This window comes from Schistocerca nitens, chromosome 7 (genome assembly GCF_023898315.1).
Source record: "Schistocerca nitens isolate TAMUIC-IGC-003100 chromosome 7, iqSchNite1.1, whole genome shotgun sequence".
Lineage (NCBI taxonomy): Eukaryota > Metazoa > Arthropoda > Insecta > Orthoptera > Acrididae > Schistocerca > Schistocerca nitens.
The window spans coordinates 63,127,247-63,152,352 of NC_064620.1; the positions used below are offsets into that span (position 1 = coordinate 63,127,247).

General features: G+C 38.6%; 1 protein-coding gene across 2 annotated transcripts in view; it reads right to left on the minus strand.

Moving 5' to 3' along the window:
• The window catches only part of LOC126194959 (sodium-dependent neutral amino acid transporter SLC6A17), a 48,814-nt gene that overhangs the window by 12,875 nt on the left and 10,833 nt on the right, over window positions 1-25,106 (minus strand). For both annotated transcript variants that reach the window (XR_007538531.1, XM_049933352.1), the window contains exons 2-7: window positions 22,908-23,129; window positions 22,504-22,614; window positions 11,156-11,397; window positions 10,935-11,073; window positions 10,315-10,516; window positions 9,780-9,939 (exon numbers count right to left, since the gene is read on the minus strand). Coding sequence is in view for 1 of the 2 variants with exons in the window: in XM_049933352.1 (XP_049789309.1) it covers window positions 9,780-9,939; window positions 10,315-10,516; window positions 10,935-11,073; window positions 11,156-11,397; window positions 22,504-22,614; window positions 22,908-23,129 (1,076 nt within the window). In the remaining variant the exon portion in view is untranslated. The remainder of the gene's footprint in view (window positions 1-9,779; window positions 9,940-10,314; window positions 10,517-10,934; window positions 11,074-11,155; window positions 11,398-22,503; window positions 22,615-22,907; window positions 23,130-25,106) is intronic.

A 25,106-nucleotide genomic window follows, 5' to 3' on the forward strand; every position in this document is an offset into this window, starting at 1 on the left:
ATCTGCCCTAGTGCTTTCACACTCTTGTCTCGATAGTTCATAAGCGAAGTACTGGTGCTAAACTGTTCGCATTGACCCTGTGCCCATAGTCATGTTGTACAAATGGAGAAGATGTCTTAATTATTGACGACGCCTTTGGCACAATTGATTTATTAATCTCCATTGCATGATGTAATTTTAGTAAGTAACTAAAAGATTTTGTGCCTGTATTACTCTGGTAATTTCACTGTTACTTGAGCTTTTGTGTTTCTCACTTCCGATGCTAAGGCTTTTCTAATGAAAGTGTCTTCCTGTTCAGAATTTTTTACTTCTGATTAAAATTTTTATCCTGCAACTGTTTTCGGTGTCATCCTTTATCGTGAAGAATTTCAACAGTTGCTGTTGCAGCCATGTTTAAAATCTTAAAAGAAATCTAATTTGCTGATTTTGAGATTTTATGGGAAACATTATTTATTTGACTGTATTGGAGAACAGAGACTGAATTGGTTCTGCATATGAAACAGTAATATAACAGATCAATAAAATATACCCCATCCACTAAACACAAAATTGGATGACCTACACACTTACAGAAATTATAAATAGCACCAGTGAGGGTTATATAAATCTATGTGAAACAGATTAATGATGACTAATAACATATCATTTTGTACATATTATAATCCATTATAAAGTTTCTGTTGAGATGTGATATATTAATTGGTGAAGGTAACATCACGAATAAATTTTATTGTTTCAGGTGTCAAAAGAAAATCAAAAAAAGTATTAGATATTCATGTAGCATGTGGTTTGCTAGGTTTATTGGAACAGCAGCATGTACAATATTCTGAAGCTGGTCACTGTTGTTCTTTTGAAAAATTTTCACAAAGAAATTGTGGATTTTTTCTTTTGACTCACATTTTATTATATTTGCTAATCTTTAACAGCGTTGATTCCAGAGGGCCCACCGAGCAAGGTGGCACAGTGGTTAGCACACTGGACTCTCATTCGGGAGGACGACGGTTCAATCCCACGTCCGGCCATCCTGATTTAGGTTTTCTTTGATTTCCCTAAATCACTCCAGGCAAATGCTGTGATGGTTCCTTTCAAAGGGCATGGCTGACTTCCTTCCCCATCCTTCCCTAATCCAATGATGACGTCGCTGTCTGGTCTCCTCCCCAGAACAACCCAACACCTCCAAAAGGCCAAAAGTAACAAACTGAAATCCACTATCACAGCTCATTCATACTTTGAGCCAGGTGGACACTTGGCCAAAAAATGTTTATTCACCTACAGAGTCATATCCTTTTCACTGTAGTTTGGCTGCACATACACCTGCATTTACATTAAGTCTAGTTACAGATACAGTTTCTTTGTCATCATTTGACATCCAAGACTCTCATTTTAATGATAACTATGCTTCAGTGCCTTTCAACATTCCCTTTTAACACCAAGAATTCAAAAATTTATAGGACCACAATCAAACATTCACAGAAAAAGCTTTTTCTGCCATTTGACATCATACAAATATGTATACAAAATATTAGAAAGGATACTATTAATGAATAAAGTAGCAAATAATTCTTGGTCAAGTGATGCATAGTAAGACAAGACAAAACTACCATTTGTCAGATTGAAGTTGTGCAACATATTGGAATGCGAATCACGTTCTATCCAGATGACGCACCCTCACAGCTTAACTTCAGCTAGTAACTCTCTCCTACTTTCCTTCTTGGCAGCCACTCCTGAAGGATACTGCAGAGAGATGGCTAGCCACATCTAGGCCATTGTTTCCAAACTGAATCTCTCACTCTGTAGCAAAGTGCACTCAGTTTTCAAACTGTGTGGATGATTTAATGTGTGTATCGAACTGGGACCTTTAGCTAAGCCTTTTCTCTTTCCAGAATGCTAGTCTAACAATTTATTAACCCCATTGGAGATGCAAATAGAAGACATGTATGTATCATTATATGCAAAGTCACCCACATCCAGCAGAACTGCTTGCAGCAAGAGCACCACAGATATCACTGGCTAGTCACATGAATTTCCATATTGGGCAAATAAAAGGGCAACCAGCAGTGGTTTCTTCCTAAATGGTTCTATCTGACTTGCCTCTACCCATAGACTTGGACTGTTGCAACAGTTTACTGTGGGCATAGCGCTACAAATTATGGATTTGTGTTTTCCACCACTGCTATGTTTAATGGAACTTTGATTACTGAACACTTAATTATAGCTAAGTAGTGCCTGAACTTATTCATCTTGAACAGGAACTATCTTATATTAATTTCTATTGTGGCTTGTATTGATACACTGCTGAGAACTATTACTGGTTAGTTTCTGGACTAACAGACGATTTTAATCTGTTGTTACAGAAGTCAACTATGTTCATTAAATATTGTTGGCTCTAAGTGAGGGTTATAATATGCAAGATCCATAGGGGAGCTTCAACAGAGCAGGTGAAAGGTACTGCGCAAAAGAGGAGCTGTGAGAGCAGGTCTTGCTTGAATTATGCCTGGACAGCCTTGATAGTAATGGGTATGTTCCAGGTCAAAGCCCTGGACCTACACTGCCAGAAAGTTTCAAAATTGTGCACACTCAAGAATGAAGCTTTCTCTCTGCAGTTACAGACAAAGTTAGTTTTTGTGTACGTTTGTTTTGATTTATAACTATGTATTCTCATTTTATAAACATCCTGATGAGTAATATTTGAATTTCAATGCATAGTGACTGGAGTAAGTTCATTTATTCGAAACTTTATTGTGGATGAAGGATTCTGGTTGTAAAAATTCACTTTAGGGTGACAATTTTGCAGATGTCTTTATCTGGCACCAGGTGCAAATTTGAAGCTATTCTTAATTTTGTCTCAATATGGTTGTATTTAGAACTTTTTTGTAGAATCTTTAGTAACTGAAGAATTAATGTACTTGGAACTGATTGGTTCTACCAAGAAAACCTTCATCCAATGTATGGATATTTTCCCCAGTAGTCAAAATCTTATTTTGCAAAATTTTCACCCATAAAATAAGGAAGGAGAACAGATACTTATGCAGACATAAACAAAATTATGTACTCTGTGAATTACCAGTTACTACACTGATAGTAATTCCTGGATGGAAATGGTCAATAAAAGATGAGGGAACACATCTATGGCCAATTGATATATTGTGCACAGACACATAACAAACTTTCAAGAAACCTCTCTACTTCTAGTGCAAGAATACATTCTAATGTACACACAATAACATGGGCTCTCAAATGCACCCATCAGTGTCTGTGGCAACACTGATAGTTTGACTGGTTGCTCAAGTTGACAGAAGTGGGAAGAGGGGAAATGTATGTGGAAACTGCATTATTCATTACACTTTTCGTTTCACTCCCACTTTAGTACATTTCTCACTCTGTCCCTTCAAACACTTATGTACCAAAGATAGCACAGTTTCTACCATGTACAGCTATTCTAAACCTAAGATCTGTGTGAAGTCACCTTCCCTTCCCACCAGCTCCAAGATGCACCTCTTTCCTCTCTGAAGAAGGATGATGATGATGATGATGTTTGGTTTGTGGGGCACAACTGCGCAGTCATCAGTGCCCATACAAACACCCAATTTTTACAGAGTCCAAGTTTTTACACAATCCAATCGAGCCACTGTCACCAGCGATGATGATAATGAAATGATGAGGACGACACAAACACCCAGTCCCCAGGCAGAGAAAAATCCCCAACCCAGCCGGGAATCGAACCCAGGACCCCATGAACCAGAGGCAGCAACACTAGCCACTAGTCCATGAGCTCTGGACTCTCTGAAGAAGGAACATAAAATCTAGAATTAGTGTTTCTGACAGGAACATGAAGAATTTCACTATCAGAAGGTAAGTTCTAGCCAGCCATGTTGTCTTCTTGTAACTTAAGCTTTCTCAATGTAATTTTCCCATTGATATACACTGAAGCACCAAAAAAATGGTATAGGTATGCATATTGAAATACAGATATGTAAACAGGCAGAATACGGCACTGTGGTTGGCAATGCCTATATAAGACAACAAGCGTCTGGCACAGTTGTTAGACTGGTCACTGCTGCTACAACGGTGGGTTATCAAGATTTAAGTGAGTTTGAACGTGGTGTTATAGTCAGCGCACAAGCGATTGGACACAGCATCTCTGAGGTAGCGATGAAGTGGGGATTTTCCTGTATGACCATTTGAAAAGTGTACCATGAGTATCAGGAATCTGGTAAAACATCAAATCTCTGACATTGCTGCGGCCAGAAAAAGATTCTGCAAGAACGGGACCAACAACAACTGAAGAGAATTGTTCAGTGTTACAGAAGAGCAACCCTTCCACAAATTGCTGCCGATTCCAATACTGGGCCATCAACAAGTGTCAGCATGTGAACAATTCAACAAAACATCGTTGATATGGGCTTTTGGAGCCAAAGGCCCACTTGTGTAGCCTTGATGCCTGCACGACACAAAGCTTTATGCTTCGTCTGGGCCCATCAACACTGACATTAGACTGCTGATGACTGGAAACATATTGTCTAGTTGGACGAGTCTTGTGTCAAATTGTAGCAGGCAGATAGACATGTACAGGTATGGAAACAACCTGATGAATCCACGGACCCAGCATGTCAGCAAGTGTCTGTTCAAGCCAGTGGAGGCTCTGTAATGGTGTGAGGTATGTGTAGTTGGAGTGATATGGGACCCCTGATACATATACAGTGAAACCTCTATATAACGTTTTTCAAGGGACCACAAATTCTGAACACTGTATAGAGGAAAACACTATAAAGAGGAAGGCTTCCAAATAATAATTACAGGGCATTACTGAAGATCGGGATACCACTAATCAGCTTTGACAATTGGTGCCATAGATGACATTTTAAACTTTCACAATACTGTAGTATGATATTCATTTGCAAATGATCAATGTATCAAATGATTAGTTTTTTGTAATTAAAACATGGGGCCCGGTAGGTGGATGGGTGAAAGTAAATGGTGCCAAAAAGATCGCAAGCAGAATGTGCATCACATGTAACGCGACCAGGTTCTGCCGCTGACATATGAAACACGCCGAGTGCAGGCTTTCCAAGCCGGTGCAAACTGTAGATCCACAGAACGGAAAACGATGCATCTACATCCAGTCACTTAAACGTTATAAAGAGGTAAATAATTGACCAGGGGTCCAAAAATATGAGCATTACATGGAGGAAATTGTAATATAGAGGAAACGCTGTAAAGAGGAAAATTTAACATTGTTTATATGGGCTTTTAGTCGGGACCAAAAAAAACAGATGTAACATAGAGGAAAACATTATATGGAGGAACGTAATAAAGAGGTTTCACTGTAGATATGACTCTGACATGTGACATGTACTTAAGCATCCTGTCTGATCCCCTGCATCCATTCATGTCCATTGTGCATTCCGATGGACTTGGGCAATTCCAGCAGGACAATGCAACACCCCACATGTCCAGAATTTGCTACGAAGTGTCTCCAGGAACACATTTTTGAGTTTTAACACTTCCTCTGGCTACCAAACTCCCCAGACATGAACATTATTGAGCATATGTAGGATGCCTTGCAATGTGCTGTTCAGAAGAGATCTCCACCCCCTCGTAGTTTTATGGATTTATAGACAGCCCTGCTGGATTGATGGTGTCAGTTCCCTTCAGCACTATTTCAGACATTAGTTAAGTCCATGCCATGTCATGTTAAGGCACTTCTTCGTGCTCTTGGGGGCCCTACATGATATTAGGCAGATATACCAGTTTCTTTGGCTCTTCAGTGTAGTATGTTATTGTATAGTTAGTCGATAATTTGTTTCTTCTATGAAAACCATTTGTAACTTACCACAACATTCAGTAACTTTTATCTTACTCTGCTATAAAATAGTGAACAGACCAAAAAGAATGTGCTGATACCAATGTTTCAACTTTGTTGTAATTTTGTAATGTATTTAAGAAGTACTACATCTCATTTGTTATCCAAATAATCCTTAAGAAGCCCAAACAACAACAAAATACTAAAGAGCCTTAGACAGACAGATGTTGAACTGCACTAATGATCACATGTTGCTTGCATTATAGATGATCCTTAAAGCAGTGAACTGAATTCTTACTTACAATTTTAAATTTAACGAAAATTTGAGTATAGGCCTATTATACACAGAATTGTATAAATTTGAAAGTACTTCATGACTGAAAAGCACAATTGGCTACTACATAACATTATTCTTCTTCTTAAGGTGAATAAACTGAACAAATATGGTACAGTTCATTGATTAGATACAGATGCAGAGTGTGTTTAAAAAAGGTGCTCTGACCATCTAAACAGGAGATTAGTATCTGTAGGTGCAAACATTTAAATTAATGAGAATAAATGAATTGTTATCTCTACAATGTCTTCTGTGATCTATGAACTACGAAGTATCCAGTGCAAACAAGAACAATCAAGAATGTTACAAACTCAAATCCTATTCTTCAAACAACCTGTCAGTTAAATACTGTAACATAACAAAGTGTGTGTGAAAGGTCTTTTACATATTTACTGCCTAAAAAGTGAAAAACCCAAAAGGGGAGAAGGGAACAGTTGGTATTTCACAGGTTCAAAGGGTATATGGCATGACTTGACTGATTATAAAATAAAGTTAAATTTACAAATAACTTGGTTGTATGAGCCCATTTATCAGTACGATGTTGCATCCCCTCTGGCTTAGAGGCATGAACTGATTCTGTTGGGAAGGGTGTCATAAACACCATTGTATCCCCTCCTGAGGTAAGCTGGTCCAGAACTGTTGTAACTGGTCCTTGGTATCTTGGATACTGGCAGTGTGGCAAAGTTGGTGTCAGAGCTACTCCCACACATTCTGTCAGGGGCAGATCTGAGAATCTTGCTGGCCATGGGAGTATCTCAACATAGAGACTTATGTGAAGGAGCGTTGTACTGTTGAAAAATGACACCATGATACTCTCACATGAGAGGTGACACATGAGGACACAGGAAGTTTGTGATGTACTGTTTTGCCATCAGAGTCCCCTTACTCACTCCCAGCCATGATCTGAGGTGATAGCCAATGGCACCCCACACTGACACCAGCAGTAAGACCACTGTGCTTCTCCAAAACATTGGAAGTCTCTGCAGGTCACCACCTCACTTTTTCGATGATCTCATCTGGGGCAGTGCAGAACCATGATTGGAAATGGAAATGAGCAATTGGCATCATTGGCCACCTTGGTGCAGGTCTTATAACATTCAGCGTCACATTGGGTTATCTGTGTGCTGGATGGGGATGAAACGATGAAGACAACACAACACCCAGTCCCTGAGTGGAGAACGACTCAGCCGGAAATCGAACCCGGGCCCGTAGAGCGACAATCCATCACACTGACCATTCAGCCATTCATTGTTGAACACAATGCAATGGCATTCATCTGCAATCCACACTTCCTGTTCATGGCACCACTTCAAACGTAACTGTCTGTGTCATGGTGTTAACAGCAGTCTACAAGAGTGACAGTAATTCCCCAGTCCGGTGGCTCATAGCCTCTGACCAATGGTGCGGGATGACGTAGAATGTTGCATGGGGCCTCTTACTTATTCTCAGATGGCAGGCATAGATATGAAGGGATTACACTGTGCTTGGGGCACAATATGGCACTCATTACTTGTACGGTCAGATGTGGTTTAACAGGATCTTGACGACGAGTATGCCTGTCCTCATATTCCCACCCAGTCCAAAATTGGGCTACAGTCACATCCAAATGCCCTACAAAGCCAGATAACGCACAATCTGTCCAGTTGGGCTAAAGGAGATGACAGTTCAAACCCGCATCCGGCCATCCAGATTTAGGTTTTCCATGATTTCCCTAAATTGCTCCAGGCAAATGCTGAGTCGGTTCCTTTAAAAGGGCACAACCGATTACCTTCCCCATCCTTGACACAATCTGAGCTTCTGCTCCACCTCTAATGACTCTGATGTTGATGGGACATTAAACCCAATCTTCCTTCCTTCGTTGCATCTCCCTGTCTGTCACAATAATCATTCAACATGAGACACTGTTTATGTTGTGACTTAGCAAGACAGCCAAGTCACAATGAGAGGAAGCCGAAAGGCACGCGTTAAGCTCACGCAGATTGGCGTGAGGTCTGGAACAGTTAAAGGAATTAATAGTAGCAAATAAAGTACGTAGTTGATGTAATACTTAACTTTAATCCACATTTGTAGAACATCGCTCTTGATGATACATGCTTCACAATATGAATTATCAAAGGCTATGGCGCCTTGCTAGGTTGTAGCCAATGACTTAGCTGAAGGCTATGCTAACTATCGTCTCGGCAAATGAGAGCGTATTTGTCAGTGTGGCTTCACTAGCAAAGTCTGCTGTACAACTGGGGCGAGTGTTAGTACATCTCTCTAGACCTGCCGTGTGGTGGCGCTCGGTCTGCTATCACTGACAGTGGCGACACGCGGGTCCGACATATACTAATGGACCGCGGCCGATTTAAAGGCTACCACCTAGCAAGTGTGGTGTCTGGCGGTGACACCACAGTTTATGCCCCTCATATTTGCTACCTGGCCCGGTAACAACACAAAACACAAATAGCACTAATGCACTCTGTTGGTCATTCTAGAAGTGACAGAGCACTGCAACTCAAATCATTTACAAAGCTGCCGATGATGTGTACATGTACGAAGTTACATTGACATTCAACTATGTTTTCTGGGTGTATCCCTTTGTTTGTCAGGCTGTGTATCTCATGGCTATTTCTTTAAAAAATAACTATTTTTTCTCTTTATATTAGAGGACCATTTGACAATCACTGCTATATAAATACCCCTTCTTGATGTTTTTCATGCATTATACAGTAGTTTTTTGACTATATGCACTGACGATGCCCCTGCATATCTTCTGGCATCTACCCACCTTTTTTCAGTTATACAACAGACTTTCCTTATCAGTTGAAATATAGCAAAGGGCTTTCTTGGTGTCACCTACCATACACCTGCCTGACTTCTTGTTACATTTACTTCAGTTTCATTTTCATCTCCATTGCAGCCATAATTATGTCTTCCATTTCAGTCTCATCCACAATCAATTTGTTCGTTTTCATGTCTTTCCTGGCAATACTCAATAGAAATTTCTTCATTTATGACTGAGCAATGCCAATTTTTTAAATGGTTTGCACAATATAAGCTTCACTGGCATATTTCACTATCGCTCTGGTGGGGATTAGAGGATACTTAGCAAGCTAGATCACCCCAAGGCATCCCAAAACATCATACTTATTTCACCAGTGATGATTTATGTATACAGAAACGTCTGCAATTTAAAAAAAATTTAGTGTGGCTAACACATGTTAAAGTACCGTTTAGCATGTTTACTCAAGTGTGCAGAATGTCCTGGTAGCAAAATGACAAAGATGAAAACAATGAAAAAATGGAGAAGGTACAAACACATGTAAATACAGAAGGAAAATAATGGCAAAATAATGAAAATGGTAGATGGCTACTCACCTTGTAGTGGAGATGTCAAGTCACAGATAGGCATCAAAAAGACTACTAAATACATAAGCGTTTGGCCAGAAGGCTTTCTCCCATAATAGACAACGTACACATACACACATTTACACCAATGCAGTTCACACACACATGACACTGTCTCTGGCTGCCATGACCAGACCAAGGAAGGAAAAGATTACACAATACATTATTAAAGAATATCCGGAAGACACATTTTTTTTTTTTCAGGTAACAAAAAGAAGCTTTTAAGATTTCTGAATGCAGAGAAACACTTACTTTTCATGTCCATAAACATACATAACTGCAACTGTTTCAAGTAAAGCAACAAGTACAAGTCCAATAGTGCCTCCAAATGAGTCAAACAGCTTGAGCCAATACTCTCCAGCACCAGAGCAAAAGAGGAGACCCACAAAGAAGCACACAATACAGACAGCAGCTGAAAAAAATAAAGACACAGGTGTTACATGGATTCTTACTAAGAAATTTAAAATTTACAAAACTTAATAACCTTGATTAAAAATAAGTAACTCACTGCTTACCTCAGTAATATAATCACTTCTTTCTGAAATCTTATTAACTCTTTATTGAACATTTTAAAATCCATTTCAAATAAATATACTGCTCATACTTACCTCTCAAATCCATGCTGGAAAAACATTTTATTATTAAAAACAAAAGACATCCTAGTAGCTACAAAGCGTACTTGGTTCTTAGTTTCCATTATGGAATGCTTCCAGAACCAAGCATTAAATAAACGTCCAAAATATGGACAATTCACCTACTTTATGTGGAACAAAGTTATTTCACAAACCTGTTATGTACTGTTTTCGCACCCTCTTCAGTATTTCAATGTCAAAAATTGTGCAAAGCATTCCCTCAAGAATGCCAATCTGCGAACCAAGGCCCAAGGCCAGCAGCATCATGAAGAAAATTAGAGACCAGAAAGGTGAGAATGGCAGCTCAACAATAGCCTTTGTGAAGACTATGAAGGCGAGACCTGTACCCTCTGCAGCCTGTACAAAGATTTACGTCCTTAGCTAGGCTCATACTGGACTTGTTTGTTGTATTTTAAGGCTCTTCACATACACATGATTTTTTTAATTATGTACTTTCAGTACACTGCCAGAGTTAAGTTTTAATCAACTTAGCAATGTCATATGAAGAAAAATGCCATTTAGGTAAAAACAGATTGTTGAATGCAGTTATAGGCCAACTGCATACAAAATGTTTTCTCAATTCTTACTTTCTTAAACAAATTGAAGAATCTATAGGTGATATGCTGAATGGTTTTGCTCCACTGTCTATAAGTAGCCAGTAAAGAAATCAGTATTAATAAAAGTATCATAGTAATTCTAAATAATTGACTCAAAATATCATTCTTGCTTACATATGCAGACAATAAAATGTACATAATTCAAATTTTATATTTACCTCATCTAGCTGCTTTTCCAAGCTGCAGTCCTCTAGCTGCAATGCTTTTATAGTGTCATTAGTTCCAAAGTTGTTCATGAAGTCTTCATAATCATCTTTTGATACATTGAAACCAATATGCAATAGTTTTTCTGTGTTCCTGCAAGTGAAAATTATTATACAGTTAAAGTCACATACACGGAAATACTGTACACAAAAATAGTGTATCAACATGAACTTACCCATCAATACATTTATGTACAATAGTCATGGCTTTGAAACCAAGAATTGAGAAGATGACCACACTGGCATAAATAGCAGTACATGCATTTGCAATAGAAACAAGAATAACATCACGAACACAGTTATTTTTTGGCGGATTGTAACTGCCAAAAGCTATGAGCGATCCAAAAGCCAAACCAAATGAATAAAATACTTGTGTAGCTGCATCAAGCCAGACAGTTGGATCAAGAAGCTTTTCAACCTGAAAATAAATGAATAATAATTAGGAATCCATATGTTGGTTTGATAAATAGAACCAGAGTATCAGTTTACCACAAAAAACAAGTAAAATGACATTGAGTCTCTAAATTCAGTTACATTTTTCCACATTAAATTTTTCAGCAGAGACCTTCATAGTAATTGCTGCTGTTCTGACACTGTTGTTGTTGTGGTCTTCAGTCCTGAGACTGTTTTGATGCAGCTCTCCATGCTACTCTATCCTGTGCAAGCTTCTTCTTCTCCCAGTACCTACTGCAGCCTACATCCTTCTGAATCTGCTTAGTGTATTCATCTCTTGGTCACCCTCTATGATTTTTGCCCTCCACGCTGCCCTCTAATACTAAATTGGTGATCCCTCGATGTCTCAGAACATGTCCTACCAACCGATCCCTTCTTCTAGTCAAGTTGTGCCACAAACTCCTCTTCTCCCCAATTCTATTCAATAACTCCACATTAGTTATGTGACCTACTCATCTAATCTTCAGCATTCTTCTGTAGCACCACATTTCAAAAGCTTCTATTCTCTTCTTGTCTAAACTATTTATCGTCCACATTTCACTTCCATACATGGCTACACACCACACAAATACTCTCAGAAACGACTTCCTGACATTTAAATCTATACTCGATGTTAACAAATTTTTCTTCTTCAGAAACGCTTTCCTTGCCATTGCCAGTCTACATTTTATACCCTCTCTACTTCGAACATCATCTGTTATTTTGCTCCCCAAATAGCAAAACTCCTTTACTACTTTAAGTGTCTCATTTCCTAATCTAATTCCCTCAGCATCACCCGACTTAATTCGACTACATTCCATTGTCCTCGTTTTGCTTTTGTTGATGTTCATCTTATACCCACCTTTCAAGACACTGTCCATTCTGTTCAGCTGCTCTTCCAAGTCCTTCACTGTCTCTGACAGAATTATAATGTCATCGGCGAACCTCAAAGTTTTTATTTCTGCTCCATGGATTTTAATACCTACTCCGAATTTTTCTTTTGTTTCCTTTATTGCTTGCTCAATATACAGATTGAATAACATCGGGGATAGGCTACAACCCTGTCTCACTCCTTTCCCAACCACTGCTTCCCTTTCATACCCCTCGACTCTTCTAACTGCCATCTGGTTTCTGTACAAATTGTAAATAGCCTTTCGCTCCCTGTGTTTTACCCCTGCCACCTTCAGAATTTGAAAGAGATTATTCCAATCAAATTGTCAAAAGCTTTCTCTAAGTCTACAAATGCGAGAAACGTAGGTTTGCCTTTCCTTAATCTTTCTTCTAAGATAAGTCATAGGGTCAGTATTGCCTCACGTGTTCCAATATTTCTACGGAATCCAAACTGATCTTCCCCGAGGTCGGCTTCTATCAGTTTTTCCATTCATCTGTAAAGAATTCGCATTAGTATTTTGCAGCTGTGACTTATTAAACTGATAGTTCGGTAACTTTCACATCTGTCAACACCTGCTTTCTTTGGGATTGGAATTATTATATTCTTCTTGAAGTCTGAGGGTATTTCGCCTGTCTCATACATCTTGCTCACCAGATGGTAGAGTTTTGTCAGGACTGGCTTTCCCAAGGCTGTCAGTAGTTCTAATGGAATATTGTCTACTCCAGGGGCCTTGTTTCGACTCAGGTCTTCCAGTGCTCTGTCAAACTCTTCACGCAGTATCATATCTCCCATTTCATCTTCATCTACATCCTCGTCCATTACCACAATATTGTCCTCAAGTACATCGCACTTGTATAGACCCTCTATATACTCCTTCCACCTTTCTGCTTTCCCTTCTTTGCTTAGAACTGGGTTTCCATCAAAGCCCTTGATATTCAAGCAAGTGGTTCTCCTTTCTCCAAAGGTCTCTTTAATTTTCCTGTAGGCAGTATCTATCTTACCCCTAGTGAGATAAGCCTCACATCCTTACATTTGTCCTCTAGCAATCCCTGCTCAGCCATTTTGCACTTCCTGTCGATATCTGACACTAGCCCTTTGAAAAAGTGGACCAACACCTTCTGAAATTAAGTATCACGGAAGATTCCTGGTTTTTAAATAATCTGTGCTTATTATTCAGGGTTTATTCAGTCCAAGTGAGCTCAGTTCTCCAGATGTTGTCTTTAAATGCTGCTTTATTTCAAAAGCTGGGCACAAAACTGAACTACTGCAGCTCTCTGTACCTGTGAAGCTCATTGTACTGACCCTTGAGGTCTTCTTTGCAATGATGTAAGCCCTGTTAATTAATGTTTTTACAAGATCTCTTTTTCTGATGCCATTAGCATTGGTCCACGCAAAACAAGATTCTGAATATTATCAATTTTGACACTCTGTATTTCCATCTGATCATTACAACACACATGTAATTTGTAATCACAGGCAGAACTTTACATTTAGTTGTCTGAATAACCACACTGCTGTGTTATGCTGCTTAAAATGTTTTAAACTATGCCTGTACCTACGTCTATCACAGAAATAAGAAATCAAAATTCAAGTCCTTTCTGACTCAACATTTTCCTTTCATAGTCCTTCTCTTGAGCAAGGAAACAAAAGAAAAATTCAGAGTAGGTATTAAAATCCATAGAGAAGAAATAAAACCTTTGAGGTTCGCCGATGACATTGTAATTCTGTCAGAGACAGCAAAGGACTTGGAAGAGCAGTTAAACAGAATGGACAGTATCTTGAAAGGAGGATGTAAGATGAACATAAAAAAAAAGCAAAACGAGGATAATGGAATGTAGTCGAATTAAATCGGGTGATGCTGTGGGAATTAGATTAGGAAATGAGACGATTAAAGAAGTAAACGGGTTTTGCTATATGGGGAACAAAATAACTGATGATGGTCCATGCAGAGAGGATATAAAATGTAGACTGGTGATGGCAAGGAAAGCATTTCTGAAGAAGAAAAATTTGTTAACATCGAGTATAGATTTAAGTGTCCAGAAGTCGTTTCTGAGAGTATTTGTATGGAGTGTAGCCATGTATGGAAGTGAAACGTGGATGATAAATAGTTTAGTCAATAAGAGAATAGAAGCTTTTGAAATGTGGTGTTACAGATGAATGCTAAAGATTAGATGGGTAGATCACATAACTAATGAGGAGGTACTGAATAGGATTGGGGAGAAGAGAAGTTTGTGGTACAACTTGAGTAGAAGAAGGGATCGGTTGGTAGGACATGTTCTGAGGCATCAGGGGATCACCAATTTGGTATTGGAGGGTAAAAATCATTGAGGGAGACCAAGAGATGAATACACTAAGCAGATTCAGAAGAATTTAGGTTGCAGTAGGTACTGGGAGATGAAGAAGCTTGCACAGGATAGAGTAGCATGGAGAGCTGCATCAAACCAGTCTCAGGACTGAAGAACATAACAACAAGAACAACAACAACAACAGTCCTTCTCTACTGTTTTCACTCAAAAAAGAGGCAAATGGTATTTTACCAGGCCACGAGTACTAATGAGGTTTTATTTCTGTCATGATGCTCTAGCGTGTCCTAGATTTCTGGTAATATATACAAGGTATAACAAAGTGATTGCTGACACAGATGGAGGAGTTGTAGATGATTCCTTGAGAAAGCAAATGAGGACAGGAACTCAAATCTGGAAATGTTATACAGATTTTCAAAGTTATAGGTTCTAATGACTGCCACAAAGCCACCCCTCTGACAGCTAATACAAGTTTGTATGCTGACAAATTGGAAGTGAAATTCTCTCAAATGGCACTGTCAGTGTTCATGATGTTATTTGGTGTTGAATGTGACTGCACCTGTCATGACACCATACAGCATACAAATTCATTTTTCCTGCTGAAGGGGTAGCTCAGTGGCAGGCATTGGCTCCTATAATTTTGACACACTCTAGCATCATTGGATGATGTTTCAGAACATAGATCTGCACCCTCAATTTGGTCCTCAAGTCACCCTGTACAGCCTCTCAAATCTTGCACACATCATTTTGTTACACCACAGCAATTATAGCACACTGTCTGCAAAGATCAAGCTCCATAAAACTTCATCTTAAAGTGTTTCCACCAGTTCAAGATACAGAAAGTTGGAATCCTACCCTAACTGCACATCCTTCGGAATTCTATGAGCATCTTGTAGCTCTTTTGATTTCACCATGTACCACACAAAGTATTGAAACAGAACCAGAAAACTTCTTCTTCTATAATGCAGGAGATGAGAGAATGTGACTGACCACACATGGACATACTCCAACAATGATCTCAAGAGTTCAATATGTGGACAATGACCATCATTATTTCATATGGCTGCTCAATAGAACTAAATTACTAATTTATCAAAAAACTTAACAATACACAAAAAAGGAAATGGGGCTTCATGGCTACGAATTTTTCATAGACTAGGAGAGCAATACATTTTTCTTCAAATCTTAGTGCCGTCTGCTGGAACTTCATAAAAAGTTGATTGTTGTGATTTTTTCTGTTTGTTTTTATGTTATGCTGTCACAATTAAAAACATACTGAAAATATCTGATCCTACAATATATTTAATTTACTTAATTTTAGTCCTTTAACAACTAGGTGTACAGTCTATACATATTGTGCTCATAGAAGTGTCATACACATTCCTATAGTAACCCATTTTGATGTAACGCAAGGTGATTCCAATAGAAAATTGCAAATCTTTTCTTGAGAAGCAGCTGGTTCCATTGCCATTAGATCTTATCCACAGTTTCAATGCTGGCCAACAATTGCACACTAAATAACATCTTTTCAAGTACAATAAACCTTCAACCCAACTTCTGAAGCTTATTGATTCATGCATAACAGTATATAGTACCAATATGTTCCAAAAGTTTGTTGGTAGGACACGTTCTGAGGCATCAAGGTATCACAAATTTAGCATTGGAGGGCATCGTGGAGGGTAAAAATCATAGAGGGAGACCAAGAGATGAATACACTAAGCAGATTCAGAAGGATGTAGGTTGCAGTAAGTACTGGGAGATGAAGAAGCTTGCACAGGATAGAGTAGCATGGAGAGCTGCATCAAACCAGTCTCAGGACTGAAGACCACAACAACAACATGTTCCAAAAAGCTGCACACAAAAATGAAACTTTTCAGGTGGTTCTATTGATCACAGAGATAAAGGGTCAAGTGTTTTCAGTAGCCTTGGCCTAGTAACCATTTGTATACCTATCGGAAGAATAGGCATACTCTAGCTATTCTACAGTACTGGGTAAAATTTAAACATTACACACCTCTCCAGCCCAAGCAAACTGAGCAAATCAGTTGGTTCTTCCCTGTTAAATGTGGTATAGGGTGGGCCTTAGATGGCTTATAAAAGCACCATTTGTTTATAGGTGCTTCCTGAGGAAACCTCGAAAAACCACTATGTTTGGGTACCAATACTAACTGTGGAGATGCCACTTCTATCATTTCTGCTCATGGCAAATTGTCAAAATTTTTACCATACATTCTTCAGATGACATTCTCAGGGAACCTAGAAAATATGTCATTATATGTTGCTGAGATCCAGAGATTTGAATTTACCATACTTACACACATAAAATACGTGTGTAATATCCAGTCTGAGGTGCAAATGTATTTTCCACTAATGTAGTGAACACATGGCAAGGTTTCTGGAGTCATCACAAGGGTTCTGAGGTCACCAAGCTATGCTTCTGGTCACTATCTTTTCATCAATATAACTTAATGATGTACTGTCTCGGTATAATGGGTACTCCATACCTATACATGTTGTGTTACTAGAAATTCTTCGATGGTGTCACCTGGCAGGATTAACAACCTTATAAAAAATTATTGTCTTATAAAATTCTATGTACTTGCAAATCAAACATCACATGAATTTTTATGTAAAGTAGTGTAAAGTGGACTTGTGTTGTATTAACCTTATATTATGCATTCTTTTTTGTTGTTTATGTGTTGAAGTATGTAAATGTATCACAGGATTCATTCTGTTTAAGCAGCACACCCTGCTGTAACAGGGAAAAGAAAGGAACCAGCAAAAAAGGAGTGAATATGCTCCTCTTTAAAAGGTTCTGACAGAAAAGTGGGAAACCAGCTTCCTCACCAAAGTTTTGGCATGCACTTTTTTGTGCAGAAAGAGAGAGAATAATGGTGGAAGAGTGGGGAGAGAGTGCCAGTGGGAAAGGAAGAGAGAGGAGACAGTGATGGTGGGAGGGAGAAGGTAGCAGTGAATGAGAAACAGAGATGGATGAAGACAACAGTAGTGAAACGTGGGAGAGAGGAGATAGTGATGGTCAGTGAGAGACAATGGCAGTAAAAGAGAAAGAGAGATGGATGCAAATACAAGCAGTGGGAGCAAGAGGAGAGAGAGGAGGCAGTGGGAGCAAAATGGAAAGGATACAGTCGAAACAAAAGAGAGAGATGAGAGGAGACTATACATAGGCATGGGGGCATGGTGGTCTGGGCGACAATCCCGCTCCCCTCCTCTGCAGACTATTAGTCAAATTTTAGGACAAAAAAATTAACCCGCTTTCCCCCATCCCATTTACCCACATGTTAAAGTTTCCTGGTCTATGGGTCGAAATCCCAAGCAAACCATCGCCAAGGACATGTGTAGAGAGGAGACAATGGGGGCTGAAGAGAAAGGCAGCAAACTACACACAAGAAAGAAAGAGGCAGTTGCAATGGTAGGGGAAAAGAATGGGAGAAAGACAACAGCAATGGGACAGACTTCCCCCATGAACCATGGACCTTGCCGTTGGTGGGGAGGCTTGCGTGCCTCAGCGATACAGATGGCCGTACCGTAGGTGCAACCACAACGGAGGGGTATCTGTTGAGAGGCCAGACAAACATGTGGTTCCTGAAGAGGGGCAGCAGCCTTTTCAGTAGTTGCAGGGGCAACAGTCTGGATGAATGACTGATCTGGCCTTGTAACATTAACCAAAACGGCCTTGCTGTGCTGGTACTGCGAACGGCTGAAAGCAAGGGGAAACTACAGCCGTAATTTTTCCCGAGGACATGCAGCTTTACTGTATGATTAAATGATGATGGCGTCCTCTTGGGTAAAATATTCCGGAGGTAAAATAGTCCCCCATTCGGATCTCCGGGCGGGGACTACTCAAGAGGACGTCGTTATCAGGAGAAAGGAAACTGGCATTCTACGGATCGGAGCGTGGAATGTCAGATCCCTTAATCGGGCAGGTAGGTTAGAAAATTTAAAAAGGGAAATGGATAGGTTAAAGTTAGATATAGTGGGAATTAGCGAAGTTCGGTGGCAGGAGGAACAAGACTTTTGGTCAGGTGATTACAGGGTTATAAATACAAAATCAAATAGGGGTAATGCAGGAGTAGGTTTAATAATGAATAAAAAAATAGGAGTGCCGGTTAGCTACTACAAACAGCATAGTGAACGCATTATCGTGGCCAAATTAGACACAAAGCCCATGCCTACTACAGTAGTACAAGTTTATATGCCAACTAGCTCTGCAGATGACGAAGAAATTGATGAAATGTATGACGAGATAAATGAAATTATTCAGGTAGTGAAGGGAGACGAAAATTTAATAGTCATGGGTGACTGGAATTCGTCAGTAGGAAAAGGGAGAGAAGGAAACATAGTAGGTGAATATGGATTGGGGGGAAGAAATGAAAGAGGAAGCCGCCTTGTAGAATTTTGCACAGAGCATAACTTAATCATAGCTAACACTTGGTTCAAGAATCATAAAAGAAGGTTGTATACCTGGAAGAATCCTGGAGATACTAAAAGGTATCAGATAGATTATATAATGGTAAGACAGAGATTTAGGAACCAGGTTTTGAATTGTAAGACATTTCCAGGGGCAGATGTGGATTCTGACCACAATCTATTGGTTATGAACTGCAGATTGAAACTGAAGAAACTGCAAAAAGGTGGGAATTTAAGGAGATGGGACCTGGATAAACTGAAAGAACCAGAGGTTGTAGAGAGTTTCAGGGAGAGCATAAGGGAACAATTGACAGGAATGGGGGAAAGAAATACAGTAGAAGAAGAATGGGTAGCTCTGAGGGATGAAGTAGTGAAGGCAGCAGAGGATCAAGTAGGTAAAAAGACGAGGGCTAATAGAAATCCCTGGGTAACAGAAGAAATATTGAATTTAATTGATGAAAGGAGAAAATATAAAAATGCAGTAAATGAAGCAGGCAAAAAGGAATACAAACGTCTCAAAAATGAGATCGACAGGAAGTGCAAAATGGCTAAGAAGGGATGGCTAGAGGACAAATGTAAGGATGTAGAGGCTTGTCTCACTAGGGGTAAGATAGATACTGCCTACAGGAAAATTAAAGAGACCTTTGGAGAGAAGAGAACCACTTGTATGAACATCAAGAGCTCAGATGGCAACCCAGTTCTAAGCAAAGAAGGGAAGGCAGAAAGGTGGAAGGAGTATATAGAGGGTTTATACAAGGGCGATGTACTTGAGGACAATATTATGGAAATGGAAGAGGATGTAGATGAAGATGAATTGGGAGATAAGATACTGCGTGAAGAGTTTGACAGAGCACTGGAAGACCTGAGTCGAAACAAGGCCCCGGGAGTAGACAACATTCCATTAGAACTACTGACAGCCTTGGGAGAGCCAGTCCTGATAAAACTCTACCATCTGGTGAGCAAGATGTATGAGACAGGCGAAATACCTTCAGACTTCAAGAAGAACATAATAATTCCAATCCCAAAGAAGGCAGGTGTTGACAGATGTGAAAATTACCAAACTATCAGTTTAATAAGTCACAGCTGCAAAATACTAACGCGAATTCTTTAGAGACGAATGGAAAAACTGGTAGAAGCGGACCTCGGGGAAGATCAGTTTGGATTCCGTAGATATGTTGGAACACGTGAGGCAATATTAACCTTATGACTTATCTTAGAAGAAAGATGAAGAAAAGGCAAACCTACGTTTCTAGCATTTGTAGGCTTAGAGAAAGCTTTTGACAACATTAACTGGAATACTCTCTTTCAAATTCTGAAGGTGGCAGGGGTAAAATACAAGGAGCGAAAGGCTATTTACAATTTGTACAGAAACCAGATGGCAGTTAGAAGAGTCGAGGGGTATGAAAGGGAAGCAGTGGTTGGGAAAGGAGTGAGACAGGGTTGTAGCCTATCCCCGATGTTATTCAATCTGTATATTGAGCAAGCAATAAAGGAAACAAAAGAAAAATTCGGAGTAGGTATTAAAATCCATGGAGCAGAAATAAAAACTTTGAGGTTCGCCGATGACATTATAATTCTGTCAGAGACAGTGAAGGACTTGGAAGAGCAGCTGAACAGAATGGACAGTGTCTTGAAAGGTGGGTATAAGATGAACATCAACAAAAGCAAAACGAGGACAATGGAATGTAGTCGAATTAAGTCGGGTGATGCTGAGGGAATTAGATTAGGAAATGAGACACTTAAAGTAGTAAAGGAGTTTTGCTATTTGGGGAGCAAAATAACAGATGATGTTCGAAGTAGAGAGGGTATAAAATGTAGACTGGCAATGGCAAGGAAAGCGTTTCTGAAGAAGAAAAATTTGTTAACATCGAGTATAGATTTAAATGTCAGGAAGTCGTTTCTGAGAGTATTTGTGTGGTGTGTAGCCATGTATGGAAGTGAAATGTGGACGATAAATAGTTTAGACAAGAAGAGAATAGAAGCTTTTGAAATGTGGTGCTACAGAAGAATGCTGAAGATTAGATGAGTAGGTCACATAACTAATGTGGAGTTATTGAACAGAATTGGGGAGATTAGATTAGATTAGATTAGATTAGATTAATACTAGTTCCATGGATCATGAATACGATATTTCGTAATGATGTGGAACGAGTCGAATTTTCCAATACATGACATAATTAGGTTAATTTGACAACATACTTAAGTTAATATAACAACTTTATTTTTTTGTGTTTTTTGTTTTTCTTTATTTTTTATTTTTATTTTTTTAATATTTTTTTCTTTTTTTTTCTTAATTTATATCTAAAAATTCCTCTATGGAGTAGAAGGAGTTGTCATTCAGAAATTCTTTTAATTTCTTCTTAAATACTTGTTGGTTATCTGTCAGAAGAGGAGTTTGTGGCACAACTTGACTAGAAGAAGGGATCGGTTGGTAGGACATGTTCTGAGACATCGAGGGATCACCAATTTAGTATTAGAGGGCAGCGTGGAGGGCAAAAATCATAGAGGGTGACCAAGAGATGAATACACTAAGCAGATTCAGAAGGATGTAGGTTGCAGTAGGTACTGGGAGATGAAGCAGCTTGCACAGGATAGAGTAGCATGGAGAGCTGCATCAAACCAGTCTCAGGACTGAAGACCACAACAACAACAACAACATGGGACAGAGACACAATGGTAGTGGCAACAAAGGAAACAGTGCTAAGGAAGAGTGAAGGAAAGGAATGAAGACAGTGACAGTGGGAGAGACAGACAGAAAAAAGTGTCAATGGGAGAAAAATAAGACAGTAACAGAGATACATATATAGACAGTGGCACTGAGGGGGAAATGCCAAGCATATAAAGGCTTAACTACAGAAGAGAGATTGGGTAAAAGGATTTAGAATGTTCTGTGTTAAAATATCACAAATATGTTCGCATGTCAAAATTTTTTGTGAGAATGGCTGAATGAGGATTGATGCAGCTGGTCTCCATTTTTCCATCAAAGTAGGAGCAAAGTAGGAGCATATTTGGATTTTCTGTGCTCCAACAGGAACATTCTTCAGGTGGTCAATTAATAGGACTAGGTAAGTCTCCATGCTTGAGAATATCATGCAACATTATGATATATCATAACCGCACAAGTAATGTAATTTATGGTAAAGTGTCTCCTTCAATATATGTCTACATTTTAATATAAATTATATTAATGCATTTTCTGAACACATTACTGGAGTAAAATATTGGCTTCATATTCATTACAGAAATGAGAATCCTGTCACAAAAAGCAGTACCTAAACAGGAGTCATGCGATGAAAAGCAGATCCTTAGAACAATTATGGTCTCAGACAAAGAAGCTGTGTTAGGCAATGTGAAAGTAAGACACATTATAAAACAATGAAGGACCAAAAAACACTAATGTTTCAGAAGTAGTCAGCTCCGATTTATAATTTATAAATAAGAGAAAAATAAACATATTTATAGCTCTTACCTTTGGTGTATACATATGGATTATTCCTGCTTTAGCACCTTCTAATGTTAATCCTCTTATGAAGAAGATTGTAAGGACTATATATGGGAACAGGGATGTGAAATAGACAACCTGGAACATAATAACATCTCATATTTGTAATAGTTTAATTAAATACTTACTTACAACTAATTAAATATGAAATAGCATTACTGTTGTTTGACATTTTGTTACTCACATACATTTTAAGCCATCCCTTAACATACAAAACATTTTCCTTTCAATTTTTTTTTTTTTTAAACAGTGAGGTACATTACGAAGCCAATAGTGCCATTCTATTTATTAAAAACAAGAAATAGTCATTATTTCTTAAATAAGAGTCTCCTAAAATTGTTTTAAATAGAACTGAAATACAAAATTAGTACCTTCCCAGAAGATTGAATGCCTTTCATGACTATGCAGAAGACTATGGTCCAGGCCAATAGGAGGAGGACTACAATCCACCATTTCAAGCCCTGTGGGTCATCAATCGCTGGTGATGCATCAAGTGTTGTTCGGTACCAGAAATAAGCTGTCTCAGAGGATTTTGCACACTCAGCAATTTCTGTGCCATTGATTACAGGACAGGATGCCCAGGGCAAAGGACTCTGTAAATCAAGATATTATTATGGTATTTGTTAAACTATTATAATTTACAATTGAATCGAATGGCCCATAAAAGGTAGAATCACAGAGTTGACTATAGTAACATACAATATTCTCAGAATCATGCATTACAGAATAACTGCTCTCAGTACCACAATGAATAAAATGAAATTCAAGGTTTGTTTGCGCAACAGAAATACTAAAGTACACGGAGAGATTCAATGCTGTTTCCCTTTTTAATTGAACATGATCTGCCATTATGCTCATGCGGTTATGAGATCAACAAAAGGCTTGCATGAAAATTTTGTTATTCCCAGGCTCCCTTTTGTATTACAAAATGCAAGAAACTGAAAGGGAAGAGAAGAGTTTCAAATAAAAATCTGTGTACATCCTAAACACTTTTCCTAAGAAATGCTCTAACTATACTCCAGCACAACAAAATAATGCTGGACATAAAGATGGATGTAAGTTTCAGTAGCATTAAAATGTATACTGATAATTTCCAAAAGAATCGTAGTAATATAAGATCAAACATCTTCCCAAAGTACCTTCTCATGAACTCAGGTACAGCAGTACACATATTCCTACCATAAGGACTGCAAAGACTAAATTAGACTTATTACAGCATGCACAGAGGATTCTAAGCAATTATTATTATTATTATTATTTCTTTCTTTTCTCAGACGTTAAGTCTGGTTAAGAATGGAAAGTGACGCGGACCTTGATCAAGCGTCATTTCCTATTAACTGTACGGTATGTGTTATATTGCATTTAGGAACTTTCGGGTAATTGAACATGTATCAATAATTACGGATTTCTGTAGTTGTATATATGTGTTTGGATGTAGCTGTATTGCATTGATGTACTGGTGGATATTGTGTGGTATGACTCCTGTAGTTGATACTATAATTGGTATGATGTCAACTTTATCCTGATGCCACATGTCTTTGACTTCCTCAGCCAGCTGGATGTATTTTTCAATTTTTTCTCCTGTTTTCTTTTGTATATTTGTTGTATTGGGTATGGATATTTCGATTAGTTGTGTTAATTTCTTCTTTTTATTGGTGAGTATGATGTCAGGTTTGTTATGTGGCGTTGTTTTATCTGTTATAATGGTTCTGTTCCAGTATAATTTGTATTCATCATTCTCCAGTACATTTTGTGGTGCATACTTGTATGTAGGAACTTGTTGTTTTAAAAGTTTATGTTGTAAGGCAAGCTGTTGATGTATTATTTTTGCGACATTGTCATGTCTTCTGGGGTATTCTGTATTTGCTAGTATTGTACATCCGCTTGTGATGTGATCTACTGTTTCTATTTGTTGTTTACAAAGTCTGCATTTATCTGTTGTGGTATTGGGATCTTTAATAATATGCTTGCTGTAATACCTGGTGTTTATTGTTTGATCCTGTATTGCAATCATGAATCCTTCTGTCTCACTGTATATATTGCCTTTTCTTAGCCAAGTGTTGGATGCGTCTTGATCGATGTGTGGCTGTGTTAGATGATACGGGTGCTTGCCATGAAGTGTTTTCTTTTTCCAATTTACTTTCTTCGTATCTGTTGATGTTATGTGGTCTAAAGGGTTGTAGAGGTGGTTATGAAATTGTAGTGGTGTAGCCGATGTATTTATATGAGTGATTGCTTTGTGTATTTTGCTAGTTTCTGCTCGTTCTAGAAAGAATTTTCTTAAATTGTCTACCTGTCCATAATGTAGGTTTTTTATATCGATAAATCCCCTTCCTCCTTCCTTTCTGCTTAATGTGAATCTTTCTGTTGCTGAATGTATGTGATGTATTCTATATTTATGGCATTGTGATCGTGTAAGTGTATTGAGTGCTTCTAGGTCTGTGTTACTCCATTTCACTACTCCAAATGAGTAGGTCAATATTGGTATGGCATAAGTATTTATAGCTTTGGTCTTGTTTCTTGCCGTCAATTCTGTTTTCAGTATTTTTGTTAGTCTTTGTCTATATTTT